Source organism: Nannobrachium achirus, assembly GCF_963921795.1.
Source record: "Nannobrachium achirus genome assembly, chromosome: 2".
Classification (NCBI taxonomy): Eukaryota; Metazoa; Chordata; class Actinopteri; order Myctophiformes; family Myctophidae; genus Nannobrachium; species Nannobrachium achirus.
In genome coordinates this window covers 19,479,031-19,498,789 of record NC_137811.1, presented here as the reverse complement: position 1 = coordinate 19,498,789, position 19,759 = coordinate 19,479,031, and the positions used below count along the sequence as shown (strand labels likewise).

General features: G+C 41.7%; 1 protein-coding gene across 1 annotated transcript in view; it reads right to left on the bottom strand.

Annotated features, from left to right (window-relative positions):
* The window catches only part of serinc2l (serine incorporator 2, like), a 33,784-nt gene extending 14,384 nt beyond the window's left edge, over positions 1 to 19,400 (bottom strand). The window contains exons 1-7 of the mRNA XM_080750881.1: positions 19,265 to 19,400; positions 14,520 to 14,681; positions 11,704 to 11,897; positions 10,961 to 11,040; positions 8,702 to 8,839; positions 6,351 to 6,520; positions 2,939 to 3,029 (exon numbers count right to left, since the gene is read on the bottom strand). Coding sequence (XP_080607007.1) covers positions 2,939 to 3,029; positions 6,351 to 6,520; positions 8,702 to 8,839; positions 10,961 to 11,040; positions 11,704 to 11,897; positions 14,520 to 14,681; positions 19,265 to 19,303 — 874 coding nt within the window. The 5' untranslated portion in view covers positions 19,304 to 19,400. The remainder of the gene's footprint in view (positions 1 to 2,938; positions 3,030 to 6,350; positions 6,521 to 8,701; positions 8,840 to 10,960; positions 11,041 to 11,703; positions 11,898 to 14,519; positions 14,682 to 19,264) is intronic.
* Between the last annotated feature and the right edge of the window lie 359 nt (positions 19,401 to 19,759).

Genomic DNA, 19,759 nt, shown 5'->3' with positions numbered 1-19,759 from the left:
ACCGAATCTTTTGAACGGCTCTTTGAAGTGAACGTTGGGATCCGGTTCGCGCAGTAGAGAGCCGTTCATTTGGGGGGGAGACCCCCTCCCCCCAATTCAACATCTCCTTGCTACTCCACTGAGTACTGACTGAGTACAGTGAGTGAGTGAGAGAGAGAGAACAAGTGAAGGAGCGAGTTCATTGTTGCCTGCTTGTTTTTTTTGGGTGTTTTATGAATAACAAAAGTCAAGGTAGCTTAATTTACACACACATTTTATGAAAAGGGTAAATACTAAATTGTGATCTCAACTGTCAGCAGAGGAATGTGGTGCCACCTTGTGGATTCATGTTTAAACAAATTCTTCTTAAAAATATATAAATATACAAGGAGCCAAATGAGCCAGTCTTTTGAACGGCTCTTTTTATTGAGCCAGATCGATGGTACTGTCTCACTTCAAAGAGCCATAAATCCCACCTCTAATGCAGAATGGTTAGGCACAGGTGTGTGTGTGTGTGTGTGTGTGTGTGTGTGTGTGTGTGTGTGTGTGTGTGTGTGTGTGCGTGTGCGTGTGCGTGTGCGTGTGCACGTGCGTGCGTGCGTGCGTGCGTGCGTGCGTGCGTGCGTGCATGTTAACTGAATCTAACTGATGGCTTAGTTTGGTTTTCAGAAAAACTACATTTCCCAGAATGCAGCAGCTAAGATGGCTGCTTGTTGCAATCAGTTTGATTTGTCAGCACCTGGCCGCAACACAGCTTCTCCGAGTCAGGCAATCCAAATGTTTTTGCTCTTAACCACCGCTTCACTGTGTAGCTGGCTCTCGAAGGGACTCTTCCATCGAGCAGTAAGCAAAACTCCACTATGTTCTCCTCTGTCGCACATTTGCTCTGTATTTTGCCACATTGCTAATGGTGGTTCTATCTGTTCCCATTGTAGGCAAATTAGGAGCTGCATCTGAGTCTTGGAAGAGAAATGGCATGTGTTAATGGAAGCAACGGCATACTGTGAAACATATGTTTCGAATGTAACCCCTGTTTGTTAAGTTCTGGAAAGAAGCATATTTTGAGTTAAAACTTTATTTCATGTTTTAGGGGAACGCCCCATTGAATAAAACAACGCTTATTGCGTTTTCACCTTGAGAACTGTTTCCGTGTGCTGGTTTGGGTTCAGACTTCACAATACTTATTTGAAGACGTTTACTATTTGAAAACATTGTGATTTAAAAGACATGCCTGAAAATGGCTAGGTTGTTAACCCTCTGTTTTGAAGGTTTACAACCTGATGACCAACTCTTCAACAAAGACAACTAATGAAAAAGTTGGAAAATAAAGATATTGAGTTAAAACCTTGAGGAGTTCTTTGGAACTATTTTATGTCTGTTGCATATAGTATTTTGCATACATGTTGTGTAGAGGTCAATTTGTGCTTTTACCAATAACTATGCCGATTAGTGTAAAATCGGCAGAGTCTCTGTCATTTATAGCGCCACCAGAAGGCCGAAAACGCATTCTTCAATATTACTCCTTCAGATTTTATCCGATAATCACACAAATGGGCACACAGTATCTCTACAGTGATGTAATCATGACGGATTTGTCCAATATCATATTCTATCTAATTGGCTAACATTGAATTCCAAGGTTTGCAGGATTGCTCCTTTTTGAACAAAATGTCTCAAACGCAGCCTGCTATTTGTGTGAGATTCTGCACGCACATTCCCACTAGGCCAAGGAACAGATGCCACCCTTCTCACATTGGCCTGTTATAGCGCCACCAGCGGGTCAGGGTTTTTGCAAAACCCATTTTTGGAACAAAATGCCTCAAATCCCGCATGCAGCGTCCGATTGCCGTGAAAGGCCAAAGAACACGTGGTACCCTTTTGACTTTGGCCCATTATAGTCACCACTAGGCCAAAAAAAAAACACCTGACCTGCTGGAGACCTGTTCGGAAGAACACTACTTCTAGTTTTTCTTTGATTTCTTCTTTGCTTTCCCTTGATGCTTTTTTGCTTTCCTACTTTTTCTACCTTGGCCACTTTATCGCTGCTTGCAGCTATATTTATTATTATTATTATATGCTCAACAGGGATTTAAAATTTCTATGAGAGAAAGTTGTCAGGGCTGATGATACATTTTGCTGTTGAAATTGAACTGAGATGAGATGCATGTTTAAATAAGTCAAGAATAAACTGAAAGAACTGAAACAGGTGACAGACTACATTATACTGCAGTACATAAACTGTGCACCTGAAAGCAAGAGTGCACGGACCCTTCCGTAGCTTACATTTGCAGCTATTCAGCTATGTTGTACCATAGAGTGGTTTTCAAACCTTTTTGTACCCAAGGCAAGCCAGCGGGCAAGGTAACATATTAAGAGGCAGCAGTGACTAAATCAGGGGTGGGCAACTTTGATGATGGGGAGGGCCACTATATTTCCACCTTCACTCCAGAGGGCCACATTGCATATTGCTACGTCCTACTTGGTCATTCTAGTATCTCATACAAAAGAAGCAAAAATAGCTGCGATGCGTTTTGAGCTTGTAGATCGGCTTATTTTTTTCATTGGAATCCTGAAATGTAACATTTTGATTTAATTTCAAACACATTTAGTTATATACTCATGTTAACTTTATGAACTTAAATACAAATACATTGGACATAAAAAAAATACATTTTAATACTACTATACTAGTCATTAAGCTACTAATATAGTCTGAGGGAATTAAACCAGGTCATGTTAGGAATTGTAACAGCTGAAATCAATAATATATCAGTATTCCGGTATTAACCTGCGGGCCGCATTAAGCATACAGGCTGCCAGTTGCCCATGTATGGACTAAATGGATGCCTGTACAGGTGGACAGAGGACTGTATACTCATCTGTATATGGACTTGACAGAGGACTATATAGATGGACAGAAACAGTCACTAAGTGGATGCCTGTTCGGTCAGTGACTTACTAGGGTTGTTGGTCATGGCAGACCAGGTGACGTACATGGTGTAGAGGGAAATGAGGGACGCCTGGAGGAGACCTGAATGAGGCTGGGCTTCCTGTGGACACACACACACACACACACACACACACACACACACACACACACACACACACACACACACACACACACACACACACACACACACACACACACACACACACACACACACACACACACACACACACACACACACACACACACACACACACACACACACACACAGAGTGAAATGCTGAGTGTTCATTTAAAACAAAGCGGGTACAAATGGAACCAAATGCACCCTCAACACTGTGGAATCTACCGCGTACACACAGGGTTTGATCAAAGCCACGTAATAATACCTGGAATTCATATCTTTTCTAAGTACTCAAAGTCGCTTAAAGGAATACTTCTGACCAGTGGAGTGTTCCTTTAACACATCGTCACCATCGTTAAGTCACATCACAGCAACCAATGTAAATGTCAAGTAAAATGCACTGTACTGCTACAATTTGATGTGGTAGTGGTGCAGTTGATCATCTTGATGGCTGCATGCTAAATTACACCCCCCAAGACACTTGGACGGATATGGTTCTTATGACTTTGGCTCTTATATTGGTATGTTTATTTATTTATTTATTTTTTACCAGGGACAATTCTCATAAAACAACATTCAGTTTTCACGTGATCAATGTAAATGAGCATGAGTTATCAAAGAGCTCATTTGAGATAATCTGTAGTCCCTGACCAGGTTGTTAAGAAAGGGTGATCTAACTATCAATACAAAACATAGACCTATCAATACAATACAAGTAAACATAGGTACAAAAGACAAAACAATTACAGTATATTTAATAAGGATACAAATGACAGCAGTGACACATGGAGCTGATAATTACCCATGATTATAAGTTTGGTTTGCTTTTCAAGCCATCTCTTAGGGTTGAACTTGAAAGTCAAATGATCATGATTATAAGAAGTAAGTAAGTTCTCTGTCTGGTACTGCCCTCAAGGTCTGTGATGAGGTCAAGGCCATTATTTAACAAATGACCTATCTGATGATAGGAACTTCTACAGTGAACGTAGAATGTTATATGCAGAAGCCAACACAATTGTCCGTAAGATTAGCATGTGTTCAGCTTCTGTGAAGTCCACACTGTTCAAAGCTTTTTGCACACCTATGTATGCTTCCCACTTGTGGCAGCGCTACAGAAAGAGCAGTACGCAAAAACTCAATGTTGCTTATAATGATGGCATGAGAATGCTGCTTAAAGTGCCACGATGCAGCAGTGCAAGTGAAATGTTTGTAAATATCGTGTACCCACCTGCTCCGCTGTGTTGCAGAACCTTATGTACAAATGTATGTGTAGGCTGTCTGATTCTGCCAACAGTATCATTTTAATTTTGACTTAGCCTTTATTGAGTCAGGTTTGTCTCTAAACTGTGGAACCATTGGCGTGTAAGCCTGTATATGCATCTATGATTTTATGTGGACTATGTCTGCCTTCGTTTGTCTCTGTATTGTTTGTCATGTTTATGTTGCTATGGACCAAGCGTCCTTAATAAAGTTTGATTGATTGATTGATTGATGCTATCTCTTGATTCGGTAGAAAAACTATTCTCCATTGATGGGAGGCTCTAACAGAGAAGACTGTTTGACTAAACGTACAATAAATGAATAATCGTTCTTGCCCATCATGTAACCACTGGGTTCCCATGCAACCAACAAGTGTTACATTCTGCAATTGTGTATTTCCTGGAAGCGTTTGCTTATTTCTTTGGTTGAACCAGCGCCAGTGGGGGAATGTCCAGCCAAGTCTATAAACATCTTGAGCCAGAATCTTTCCAAAGAAACAATAATGCATACAGACCCACTGGTCCAACGGTGACTCATGAAGTTCCTCTTAAACTGTCGCAATTCAGAGACATTCTAGCATTATTGTTCTGTAACCATATTATTATTCAAACTGCAGTTACGATACAGAACTGAGTGTATTCGTACACGTTTTTCAGTTCCATATAAAAGTAGGTTACAGGGATCCAGACAGAGCCTTCAAAGTATGTGTTTTACTTTTGGCCTGTGTCTCTCTCATGTTGTCAGATGTAAAATGCCATGAGATTTAAAAATATATCAGTGTTATGATTTAACTCCCGCAACGGCGATGACTTGTCAGAAACAAATATAGTGGTTAATGTGAGGACAGTGTTTCAATCAGGAAAACCAACCTGGAAAATTTGGGATTGGGGCTTTAATGTTGTACTTTTGCTGCTGTTGTCGACGTCTTTGGCTCAGGAGGTAGAGCGGACGCTTGGGAATCAGGAGGTTTCCCGGCTCGATCCCTAGCTCACCCTGGGTTAGTGTTGAAGTGTCCTTGAGCAAGACACTGAACCTCTTAACACACCGCTTGCCATCGTGTCGCCAAAACAATACACTATTCACTGCCAAGGTTTTTATATCATATTTATATATAATATTTAACTAATCCCGGATCGCCCTGTGTGTGCGCCCACCGCAGTTCATGGCCGCGCTACGTGAGTAAACATGGCTGTGGCCGGGTTAGGCAGAAGATGTGTTATCACTTTCACCTCCGTGAATGTGGTAAGACGTCAAACAGCTTTTCCGGTGGTTTACCGTAGACCAGGGGTCTTCAACATTTTCAGGCCGGGGACCCCCAAACTGATGGGGAGATGGAGCAGGGACCCCCTACCACCTCGTAGAGTGGGGGGGTCGGGGGTCGGGGCATGTACAAGTTACAGCGAGCAGGGTGGGCCGTACCACTACCATTTCTAAACATACTACTTATTAACTGAGAACCAATGTCAATAATATCAACAATCTGTCAATTGCATAGTAATCATGTATTCAAGCTATTCAAAATGGATAGAATCATGATTTATTTTTTAACATAAATGTGAAAAATGAAAAAAAAAAAAAAAGAAAAAAAAGAAAAAAAAATGATTTTTTTTAAGCAATAATTTCGCAGACCCCCTGCAGTACCTCCACGGACCCCCTGGGGGTCGCGGACCCCCTGTTGAAGACCCCTGCCGTAGACTGAGCTCTCCCGCACCCGGGAATGATCCAGGGACTACACTTCCCATGATGCAACCAGAAATAACGTCATCCCCGAATCCTCCTTTCCATGATCTGAGTCAACGTTATGAAATTCAGAAAAATGTATGTATCTCGGATTCTTCTCCCAGATGTTCGCGTTTATAATTCTTCTTTTCCGGGTGAAAAGTAAAAGGCAATTGGCTGCGCCGTGACCAGTTTACATCTGGTCACATGGTGTGTTCCTGTTGCCGTCGAAAATAAGGTAAAAAACTGTGCAGGAGTCATCAAGTCAACTGCTGAAGCCAAACAAGACTGTAAGAAGTGCTGTCGTGCTACTGTTGTTACCTGTACTTTGGGCGCGATGGAGACGATGGAGATGACGACGCAGAAGATGAGGTTGAGGCTGATGAAGACCTTGTGCTCGGTACAGTCGTCAGGCTGGGTGTAGTAGACGTAGAAGAGCACCACGGCCGTGAAGGCCATGGAGTAGAGGAGCACGGTGCAGGTCAACAGGGCTGCCACACACAACAACACACACATCCAGGGTTAGATTATCAAAAGATGTTGTTCCAGGGACCGCCCAGAAGCAAATATTTGAGTTACAAATGTTCGCTATTGAGTTATAAATATAACTATAAAGGTATAGTTTTAAATAGTATAGTATAGTTTAAGTCAAGAGCATGGCACAGACTATAGAAAAATGGTGAACGATATAGTTATAGTTGTCTATACAAAAAGAAAGGAAACTTGTTTTCGGTCCATTATATCTCCCCTTTAATACCAAATTGTATTGTGTTTTATATCATTTTTATCGTGGATTCCTCACCTTTACAAGGAGGTACAGCTTGTAAGCATCAGGCATTCGAGGCATGAGCTACACAGCCAAATGTGTGGGTAGCGCAGACCTAAATGTTGCCAAAATGGCTTGCAATACTGTTCTGCTGGCATTTCCTATCGTTTTGGGCTTCCCTGACACAGAGCTTAACATTAACAAAGTGTAAAAATGGCCAATATGTGTTGTTTTCTTCTTTTCCTTATTACTGTGGGAGAGTGAAATCATTCAATGCTCCAAGCAATAAAGGTGAACACCAAAAGAACAGTATTGCAGGCCTGCCAGGCCATTTTGACCATTTTTGGAGGGGCGCAACGCTACCCACACATTTGGCTGTGTTGCTCATTCCACAAATGCCAGATCCTTACAAGCTGTACCTCGTTGTAAAGGTGACAAATCAACGGTAACAATGATATCAAACACAATACCATTTGGCATAATTAAAGGGGGGATATAATGGACCGAATGTTATCACATTTTGGGTCGGCGCTACACACACGTTTTACTGTGGTGCTCAAACCGTACCTCATTGTAAAGGTGATGAATCAACACATGCAAACAGTCAAATCAATTCAAGTTTCCTTTCTTTTTGTGCTGAGTTTAGTTATAGTGCCCGGTGGGAATGGTGCTTTAAAAATCTAAATATACATCTGCATAGTATAACTAGCATCTATCAGAAAAAAGTAATACAAGGAAGGACATATGAAGAGTGCTAGAGGTTAAGTGGAGTGGAGTCTGAAGTGGTGTATTTTCAGAATGCAGTGAAAACGGGGAGTGAGTCTGCAGTTCTAACTGAGGGGGGGAAGGTCATTCCACAGCTTGGTAGCCAGGAGGGAGAAGAGTCTGGAACGCTTGGAGCGATGGCCAGGGTGTTGTACGAAACGGAAGGACATAGAGTACATTAGTTTAATAGCTCTGTGGTTTTCAAACTTTCTGTGCCAAAGGCACTACCAAATTACAAAGTGCAAGACCAGGGTAAATGCCATGAACTCAACAAACACCAGAACAATTAAATGCTACAAAAAAACAAGGATATTTGGTAAACATACCGTGCTTTCTCGGCTGCTGCCCCCACTCTCTGGACAGCCTGTCTCAGGCTCAGTCTATTGGGGTTTGTAAAACTCTCCTCAAGACTGATTTATTTTCTGAAGCTTTTAATGTTGTTTAAATTCCTAAATCACCTTGCCTTATATGTTTTTCTGTTCTTTTTTCCTATGTCCTGTGATTGTTGAACAGTTCATTGATGCCTTCCACGTACAGCACTTTGGGCAATTTTCATTGTTGTAAATGTGCTTTATAAATAAAGCTTGATTTGATTTGATTTGAAAGGCAGACCAATGCCCAAGTCAAAATCTCAAGGCACACCTGTATTCATATACGTGCGAAATAGCCTCTATAATATCAAATATGTAACATATTAAGTTTAAAATCTATATGTGAAAATCTCTGTGCAGGGAAACTAGTTTGCATATTGTACTGATATAGTACATAAAAAATAATGACTAATATATTTTTTGTATCGTTACATACAGTACATTGCTATAATAATATGTGACTGTGACAAAATCCCATGGGCATTACCTGGACTTGACTCATGTCACACCAGTGTGCCTTATCAAACCGTTTAGGGAATGAACGTGTCAGTGGCGGTGCTGGCTCCAGAGCTGACCTGCGCATCACTAATGCACGATAAGTTCAATGTGGCCGAGTTACTTAGTTTTGTACAGCCATGCGATCGCACTTGTTTGTAGGAATATACTGAATAATAGACCGAGCAGATTCATTGTCTGCCCGGTTACCTGTCTGTAATATGAATCCAGTCCCTAAAGACTACACTATGCCCACGGCACCGAACACACCGTACCTGCATACCAGCTTTTATTGTCGCCGCCTTCGGCGTTCTCCACCCACACTTTGTTCCAGGAGTGGGCGAAGTCGATGAGGAGGATGAGCTGGATGACAATGAAGAAGAAGGATCCCGCCATTCCGAAGTAGAACCAAACTGTTGTTGAGGTGCAGAGGAAAAACAAGACGAGTGGATTAACCCACTTAGGCCTAGAAATATTGAATGCTTTAACCAGTGAAAAATAGCAGATATACAAGCTCACAGCGCGGCACCGAGTGCCGCGCTGCGAGCTTGTAGATCTGCTATTTTTCAAAAAGTTGTGAAAATGTGTGCAAATCTTTGAATATATGCATTTTCAAAGCGAACGTTTGTAACTCAAATTTTGCTTCTGGGTGGTCCCTGGAACTAGATATTTTGAGATGGGGGTCCGTGGCCAAATAAATATCAGTTTGGGGGTCCTTCACGTGAAAAGGTTTGAGAACCACTGACATAGTAGTCTCTCAAGAACAGACTAACTGAGCTCCATTTAAGTGAAAAGGACCTTTTCTTTGACGATGGCTGGCCAGATTGCTGACATAGAAACATATGTTTTTCAAAAATTCTTAGAAGGATTCAAAAGACACTTATAGAATCAGGTCAAAATTCTAATTTTCACGATTTTTCAAAAATAGCAGATCTACAAGCTCGCAGCGCGGCACTCGGTGCCGCGCTGTGAGCTTGTATATCTGCTATTTTTCAATAGTTAAAGCATAAAATAATGATACACAATAATGTGTACCCGTTCTAAATAGGTTAAAGCAAGACAAAGCATGACCTCTTAGTAACATTGTTCCTGCTGTTCTACATAGGCCAACCTGGTGATGACATCGCAGATCAAGGCTTTAAGTCTTCAGACTCCACCTAGACCCATAGCACTACTGTAACACCCCCCCTCCCTCAATGACCATACATGAAGCTAGATAGCATTTTTAGGTTTTAGAAACTTTTTTTCCTTCTTTTTTACTGATTAGGTGCGTGGTCTACCTATGTCATTGTTCTTCTAGATTGATATTCCTATGCATTGCAGTATTACCTGCTTATTGTAAGTCGCTTTGGATTAAAAGCGTCTGCTAAATGCCTAAACTGTAAACAGTAAGGGTTACACCCCGCCACTCCGACATGTCTCCTTTCCGACATGTCTCCATTCCGACACTAACCCTATCTCTAACCCTAACCCTAAATTTAACCTCTATGGAAGTGTCGCCACTCCGACAATAAGAAGTCAATTTCGGAGTGGCGACATGTCGGAATGGAGAGCTACACCCAACAGTAAGTTAACCTTTGCTTTTTTGTGAAATATTTTTGACTATTAGGGTTTTATGGAAAATGCTAGTTTGACCACTTCAAATGCTCTAATCATTTTTTAATAAGCTAAAATAGCCTATCTGCAAGCTCTCAATGTCATATAGGCTTCCATAAAAGACATGCTGGCTTCTATGGAATCCAAATGACTGGAATCAGACAGAGAACTTTAATCCATGAGGACACTGTCATGAATGCAGCTGATCCCATGTCCCCAGGCTGCACTGAGAATAGGCCTCTTATCCCAGACAGTCACTGGTCAATGATTCAGTCAGTGCACTTGTTAGTGACAACATCCTTGCTTCACTATTTTCAATTCAATTCCATTTTAAGTGGCACTCGCAATATAATACAGTTCACTAGGCCAGACTAGTTTACTTGTAGAGCACTTCAACAACGAGGCAATTCAAAATGCTTAAAGGGGCACTCCACCACTTTTCAACCCATGTTCATATAATTGGTCCTCACTCAAAAATAGCTTTTTTTTTTTTTTTTTTCTTTTTTTCTCAGAGGAGGGCTGTGGCCTGTGGGCAGGTCAGAAACCCATTGTCACACATCATCGATTGCCAATCCAGCTTATATAAACTGCAGGCTTTCTATTCCTGAAAAGTTGCAATTTTAAAGTGGAAGCCATTGTTCTCGCGATAATAAAAATCTAAATATTGTTTTCAAAAATATTGATTAATTTTTTTTTTTGGAAAATGATGATGACACAAGACGATGGATTCTGAACTTCCCACAGCTCTCCTAGGAGACTTGGACTGAGTAGAAAAACATTGTGATATTTTATCATGAACATTAGTGAGGACCTATGATATGAAGACAGGTTGAAAAGTGGTGAACTACTCCTTTAAGCATTGAGACCAAGTGCAAATAGCTAATAATAAATATGCTAATAATAACTGTGTGAATATGCCTGTCAAAGACTGTTAGTACCGTTATGAAATGTTCCATCTGGGATGAAGAAGGCCCCCACTGTAATCCCAACCAGAATCAGGAACTTAAAGAACCAGAAACTGGAAGATATAGAACACAATTTCAGGTGAAAATCCATTATTGGCACATTGGCAGATGGACTGAAAAGTCCACATTAAAAATCATTTTTTACTCTGGTCTCCTAGTACATTACAGTTGGCATCTACTTAGTGTCAAATGTCCTATACTAACCACAATTGTAAATATGTTCTGCAAGGAAGGTAAATTAAGGAAGGGACACGCTGGACGCTGGGCATGTGCCATGATGCTCATGGGTGGAAAACTCGCACCAGAGGTTCGAAGGATGAAATACATTACAGTGAATGAGAGCCGGCTGGAGCTGCTCATGAACAAACACTTTCCTTTCCTAGACGAGTATTTTACAAACGTCTCAATCATTAAGAAATAGTGATTATTTGTAAGCCAGTCCACCTGACTCTCATTGACTGGCTGCAACGCATTCCATCAAACTCCCGGCTGCAGTTTACCAGCCAGTGCAACGAATCTGCCAGCTCAAATTGCTGGATAGAAAAAAGGACGTTGGTGTCCCTTGCTTCCTTAATTTACCTTCCTTGATGCTGTGGAGGAAATGGACTTGGCTGATTGCTCTTTAGTTCCGTACACACCCACACACAGTACACAGTATTATTCTGAATGCATGCGCGAAGCGTTACACAGAAATAAAGCAGTAAGAGCCCAGTTACCCGTTCTGGATGACGGCGCGACAGTCTTTACTGCTGCGAACACCTAACATGATGACAGAGAAGAGGAAGAAGAAACAGGCCATGGCGAAGCACATCCGGTACACAGACTTGTAGCCCACGATGACGTCACAGTTCACCTGGTTCTCTACGCCAGGTATGGGTATTTCACTGCCTCCCTTGCAGAAACCTGGGATCTAGAAGCCAACAAGAAAAAACAAGGACAAACAGCATTCAATTATGCTTTACTGAAACAATAACAAGACTAAAGCATGCAGAACACAAACTGTGTCCAGCTTCGGCGGGTCAATTTTCATGACAATGTATTCACCCATGAGATTATGATATAGCTTGTCTGAATGAATGGCACAAAATGAGTAGGGAAAGCCTGTGGCTGGCGTTATAACGATATAGTAACTGAATCGGAAAATAGATTTTAGCAACGATCTACTATATTGATATGCAAACAGCAAAATATCGTATGCAAACAGCAAAATATCGTACCGTTTGGCTTAGTAATAGTATCGTAACGTTTTACAATGCAAATAATCGGTATCGAATCGTTTTGCAATGCAAATAATCGATTGTATGGATACGATGAAAAAAAAAACATCACAAGGATGCAACTGGGACGTATCATCAGTGATGTAGCCTGGGGTCGACGGGTGTTTCGGGTCTCGCAACATCATACACCCTCGCCCAGGTGACCCAGCCGGGGTTGATCAAGTCCCGACTTACGTCCCAGTAGCTATCCACGATCAGTCCTATTAGGGAAAGACAGGGTCACTCAATGTGCTGCACCGGAACTACTCTGCCGGGATTGGGGGTACTATTCTGGCGCGTGGAAGAACTAGGCTCTATGGGTTGACTCCTGGCCGGGCTCCTCCTACGTCTCACCAGGTCCACTCCTGCTCTCACCAGGTTCAGAACCTGTGCGTTGCACCAGACCCCAATCCAAACATTCCATTCAGCTGCTGCAGTTGAATGGCCCTCCTAAAGGCCTCACCGTGGATTTGTTGGGCTTCTCCCTCACGGAAGACACAGGCTGGGGCACAGGCTTGTACCTTGTATTTAGCAACTTAAAGAAGAACATTTTCCTCTAGTGCCACCCATAGACCGTAATTTAACACTTGCACACAATATATCTCAAAGGCGCACTGCAAATTCATATGCCTGGAGTCTGTTTTCTATCTATCTTGTTTTGTACCAAAGTGGAGGAAGGACAGACTAGCATTGTCATCCCTACCGCAGTGTTGCTGGCATCAAGGGCTTTTCACATGGGGAGCGACTGACGCGTCTAGTAATTCATTTCCAACGAGAGGCCGACCAGGCGGGTACAAGGAGGTGTGGGCAATCTGACAGAGACTGATACATTAGTGCTCGTCTCACACCCATGCCCGCCTGCCTGCCGCCAGAGGTGAAACATGTTGCACTTCTATTCTGTGCAACGCATAGAAGCACATCTACCGGATTCAAGTGAGTATGTGGGTGTCAGGCAGATTTGCTTAAAACGTATTCACCTATACACATTTGATCCTTTCGCCTGGCACTTTCGCCATGGAGGCGAGTCTTTTCACCGCCGTTGAAGAGCCATTTCGCCATATAGGCTACCCTCAATACTGCTGTCAGACTGTCCATGTTTGCATATTATCCCTTTGTCATTTAAATATTATAGTGACTGTGACAGCGGTGTAACCTGTCAAACGGTGACCATTACACAACCGAGTATTTCCCGGTGAACCTAAGCGCAACGGTGGGGGCTTGGGAGTGTGGGGAAAACGAACACGCACCACTGACTATTGCTGATGATGGAGAGGTTATATAGCTTAGCCTTTATGTATTGAGATTTAGTAAGAGATTCGTCGCCAATTGCAAGATATAAGTTATTTGGGGCCATGATGATAACCTTTTCTTCCCACAACCAGACTAAGGATTTATATTGTTTGTTATTGTTTACAACCACAATTTTAGTAGGCTATAGTGTTAGGCTTAGAAGCCTTTTCAGAAGTTGATTTAATATTTTCCATTTAATGATTTCCTTTATCGTCATCTTCCGCTAATGCACACAACTGTTTTCATCAGGTTTTAAGGTCTTATTTTAGTTGTTTCTCATAAGCTCGTAACCCTCCTTGCCCATCGGCCCCCACCTTTGCGCACAGGTTCACCGGGAAATACGCGGTCGTGACCATTACACACGGCTAACCTATGCACTCCATAGTAATCACATCAATACAGATTTAGTTATTGGAATCAGGAGCGTCCAAATAATTAATTAATTGATACGTGCACTGAGCAAATAGGTCATATATACTGTATGATATACATCATGGTGGCATTTAATTTGGAAGCCTATCATACTGGTGCTATGCTTTATGGTGAAGGTTTGTAAAATATATAGGCTATGTAGCAAAATTGTTCTGGTGGGAGGCGCGCAGATCCTCCCGCAAGCATAAACTTTCCGTGTCTGGTTCTGGTGCGCTCTCCTCTGCGCTGTGCCAAATTCTGTCTGTCTGTCTGTCTACCTGTCTGTCTGTCTACCTGTCTGTCTGTCTGCCCACAGCGTGGCAGCCCAGCCAGTGCACTGCACCGCATGTCATCGTTGCCTAGTTAAAGACACCCGACTTAACATTCTAAGGACAATTAAGGCAAAATGGATAAAAAGACGGACCCTAGAAGATTTAGGCGAAATGGCTCTTCAACGGCGGTGAAAAGACTCCTCCGCGAAAGTGCCGGTGACCGAGCATGTGTCGCTCCCCGTGATGAAAGAACACCTTTAAGTAGCACTTAGAGGCACTTAACCCAAATGGCAGTTAACTCACCTCTCGGAGATAGGCCTCGATTCCGGGGAGGATCATAATGACAGACACTGCAGTGCCCAAAAGCAGGAATATGGAGAAGATGAGGCGCGTGATGGTGGAGTTGTTGGAGGAGGGGCAGCAGCCGCACAGCAAGCATGGTGCAGATCCACACAGACAGGAGGCCTGAGAGAGAGACAGAGAGAGAGAGACAAAGTATCAAGCATCCACAGTTAGGGCTGTCACAATGATTACATAATTATGTAATCGCAGTTATTTGAGTTAATCACAATTATTTTGCATAATCGTCATAATCGTTTCCATGTTGAGAAGTGTTAATATAGTTACAAACATTTCAAAAAGTAGTGGAAATAGCAGATCTACAAGCTCACAACGCGTCGCGATGCGGCGCGTTGTGAGCTTGTAGATCGGCTATTTCCATTATCAATGTTCTTTTTTGAGTATAAGTTTGTCAAATATGTCAGTAATTTCTTTGTATATTTAAGTTATGTGTCATGATTGCAATGTGCAACCTAAAAGCCAAACAGAAATGTAATTGTTAAACGACAAATACACAATTAAATCGTTAAACGCAATTATTTGAGTGACAATTAATCGTCATGCTAAATGTCATAATCGTGACAGCCCTATCCACAGTACTGAGAACCTCACACACAAGGACTGGGCGATAAGACAAAATCAATATTGATATTGTGATATAATAACCAAGTGTGTTTGATTGATTGAAACCTTTGATCATTCTCGAAAAGAGCGTGGAGCTTTTTACCCTCATTTGCAATGCTGTCAATGCAGTGTGTAAAGGCTAACAATGGAATCACCTATACTCGCATGTTCTCCCGGAGCGTTTTCGGCGCTTCCTTTGAACAGGCGGCAGGGCCGTATGACGGCATCAGAATCATTTATCAGAAGCATTTTGAAAATGGTGTTAGTCAACAGTCTGGCTCCAGAGACCGTGCCCACTATGACTACTGTATGAGCAATCAGCATTTTTATGACATGTTTATGACACGAGGCCACACAGGGCCAGATACCATGTCTATGTCCTGATTTCCCCCAAAGCCATGACTCTCATGTGACTCTTAAAGCTGCAATACAAAACATTGTTTAATGAATTAAATGTTATTTTAACCAATCTGTATGGTAGAGTATGTTAATACATAAACCAGTTCATCTGTATGGTAGAGTATGTTAATACAACTAGAAAAGTATTGTTCCTTAGAAACAATTGTGGGCTCGCTTCAAGCCAGAAAACAATGGCTATAAAAGTACAAAATGTCAAGATCATAGGCAGTGCTCTCTTTGACATTACTGACGTCAAAGATTGGTCCATTTTGTTCCAAAAATGTGTTGTGCAAAAGTTGACCCGCTGGTGGTGCTATAACAGGCCAATGTAAGAAGGGTGGTATCTGTTCCTTGACCTATTGGGAATGTGCTTGCAAGATTTCACGCACATTGCAGGCTGTGTTCATGATTTGAGGTGTTTTTGGCTTTGGCCACTTTATCGCTGCTTGCAGCTATATTCATTATTATTATTTTTTTTGTGTGTGTGCACTTCATAGGCATATTAGATAAAGGTCCTTAGATTGTGTGTAGAATGTTTCATGCAAATTGCAAAAAAAATCCTAACGGGTTTAAGCGTTTCACAAACTGCTCAAAATGATATAGCGCCCCCCTTTGGCCAATTGGGGTAAGATTGGTTTTAGTGATATTTGGACTAACACTCTACATCTTTGCCAAATGCCATGAACATGTTACTTTGCATGTATGATTTAGAGGCAGAAGAATAATTTGCATAAAACTGCAATATTCATTGAATTTATTTAAAAAAGCATGTTTCAATTTTAAAGAAATCCGATCTGACAGATCTTTAGATATCGGTCCAAAGTTCACGTAAAAAAGGTTTTGTGCACGTGGAGCGAAAATTCCAGAATAAAAGCGGGTTTACGCGTTTTACAAACTGCTCAAAATGGCGGAAAATCGAAGGGCGGAGCTTACTTAACAATGACACAGATGTCTTCCGCTTGAGTCAAAGCACGCGTGTAACAAGTTGCATGTCTTCAAACGAAACGAGTCATGACTTATGCCCGTTTGAAGTTTGGATTTTCAAACGCTTCGTATAGCGCCCCCCTTTGGCCGATTGGAATAAAATTGGTTTCAGTGATACTTTGACTAACCCTCCACATATTTGCTAAATGCCATGAACGTGTAACTTTGCATGTATGATTTAGAGGCCGAAGAATAATTTGCATAAAACCGCAATATTGATTGAATTATTAAAAAATTATATTTCACTTTAAAAGAAATCCGACCAGACAGTTTGACCGTATTGGTCCAAAGTTCATGTGAAAAAAGTTTTGTGCGCGTTATGCAAAAATCCCAGGAGGAGATCGATTTTTACTGTTTTTCATATAATTCAAAATTCTGGGGGATCTAAAGGTCAGAGGTCAAAAGTCAGAGCGTAAAAGTTGTTCGGCATGAGGAGACGCATACGTGTATACAGGTTTCATGGCTGTACCTAAAACACAGCATGAGCTATACCTGTTCAAAGTTCGCACTTTCGAAGGCTTCCTACAGCGCCACCATTTGGCCGATTGCTATAAAAAATAATAGCACACTTCGCCACAGTAAACTGAACACATTGATGTTTTTATTTTCATTTTCTCACTAAGTATGTAGGAGTAGAAAGGAACCGAAGATCCCGTCTACTGATTGCCTGCCTGCCTGATAGATAAATAAATAATGACAATATCTAAAGTGTGCTCGCCTTACAGGCGAGCCCACAATAACACTAGTTCATCTGTATGGTAGAGTATGTTAATACAATAAAACTAGTTCATCTGTATGGTACAGTATGTTGATAAAATATGGGCGGCAGTGGCTCAGGGGTAGAGTGGCCACTGGCCAATAGAGCGGCCGGATGGAGAACTGCGAGGTTCCCAGTTCGATCCCGGGCTCCCCCAGAGTTAGTGTCGAAGTGTCCTTGAGCAATAATCTGAACCCCTAATTGCCCCCGGTGAGCAGGTTGGTGCTAGGGATGGACATCGGTATCGGCCAATATAGAAAATCGGCAGGTATTATATCAAACCGGACGAATCGGTGATCGGCAGGTCACTGACATAAAACCGGTTTTATGCCAATTGTGTCTATGGCACTGCACAGCATGATGCTCTGGTCCTGTGACTAAAGTAAACATTAGCAAGTAGCAGCCAGTCTACTTAGTGGCAGCCTACAGAATACAGATGGTGCTTATTACTGCAATGTAAGGATATATTCCATAATCCAGTGTCAATGTCGTCTCCAAAAAGAAGGAGAAAAAAAAAACAGACGGTCATATTAGACTGGATATTGTCTGTGTTTTTGGATATTGTACTATTGTGATTGATTTGGCATTAGTGTTCTTCTAGCTTATTGGTACTCAAATTGAAGTATGTATTGTAGGCCTACTTGGCCTGAAAAAAGGGTATTGGAGCAACCCTATTTTCTAGTTCTTAGCTAAAGAAATCGGTATCGGAAAAATCGGTTTTGGCAGGTCAGACCTTCATAAAACCGGAGGATCGTATCGGCCAAGAATTTTGCAATCGGTCCATCTCTAGTTGGTGCCTTGCATGGTTTCCAGTGGAAATAAGCTTAGTCTTTTCATGGATCTCCTTTTAGTAGACCTTGTACCAGTGAACTGTACCGTCATGAAACTGTACCTTTTCCTATGCAAACTTCTAATAAAGTCTTCAATCAATCAATCAATCAATCAATCCTCCGCCATCGGTGCATGAATGTGTGAGTGAATGGGTGAATGTAATGCACAATCTCTGTAAAGAACTTTGAAATAAAGCACTATATAAAATGCACCATTTACAATACAATTAGAATTAGCGGTTGGAGGTGGTCTCCCTACTCTTCCTTTTAGACATTCATAAGCACCTGGGGTCAGGTAAGTGCAGCACCATGAGCTTGTTTTTGAAAAATCATGAAAATGTGTGCAAATCTTTGAATATATCGATTTTAAAGCAAACATTTGTAACTCAAATATTTGCTTCTGGGGGTCCCTGGCACAAAATCTTTTGAGATTGGGTTCCGTGGCCAAATACGTATAATTCTGGGGGTGCTTGACATGAAATTTAGAAACATAGGTTACACACACACACACACACACACACACACACACACACACACACACACACACACACACACACACACACTTTTGTTGTTCTATCCAGGAACAGGAACCATTACAGTTACAGTAGACAGACACCTGTTTCATCTCAGCATCTCCAATGCAAATCATGCGGCCTGTCTGTCTGTCTGTCTGTCTGTCTGTCTGTCTGTCTCTCTCTCTCTCTCTCTGACAGTTCTCTTCAGGAACTACATTTTAGAGACCACATTTTGTCAATGTTGGCTTTTTTCGTTTGTATTAAATGAACCGTTTCTGCTACACCTTGAACTGAAAAACAGACTTGCTTTAATAAGTAAACAATGATGTCATTTCATGTCTGGGTGGTTATTCAGTGGCTACAATGCTAAATAATGACATTTAACACATCCCTGGACAGATCTATTACAACTCATGTATCTACAACAGCAACAATACAAACAACAACAATACAGCTGTAAACGTTCATTTAGGTCAGCCAGTATAAGGAGAGTTGGTGACAGCTAGCGTTAGCAAAACATGCTAACATTGACTAGCCCTCTAAAGGGACATAATAAAGCTGTTTACTCGTATTTGATATAAAAACATAAATATTACTTACACAGCTGGCGCAGGACGCTAAGGCCATACACGCCCCCATGTTTTATATTTTAATATATCCTGTCTGTATTATAATATGTGTTGGAAGGAAAGCTGACCGACGAGACGACGAAAGTGCTCTCCTTCCAGCAGTGGCGTCAGTTCAGCAAAAGCTAAGGTATGGCAACATGACTGGTGTCTTGCACCAGTCATGTTGCCATACCTTAGCAACATCATGCACAATGAAAAGTGCATTTTATTATTCCCCTCTGTAGCCAAGGTATGGCAGCTGCCATAGCTTGCCATACCCAATTGACGCGTCTGCCTTCCAGTGTGTATCTATTCTGCATCTAGCTTAAGGCAAGACCCATATTTAGAGTGAACATAATATGTTCACTCTGAATGTGGGTCTTGCCTCCCTGAGCTAAACATATTATGTTTAGCTCAAATCTTTGCTTCTTCTGGGGGTCCCCGGAACAACATACTTTGAGATGGGGGTCCGCAGCCAAATACATAT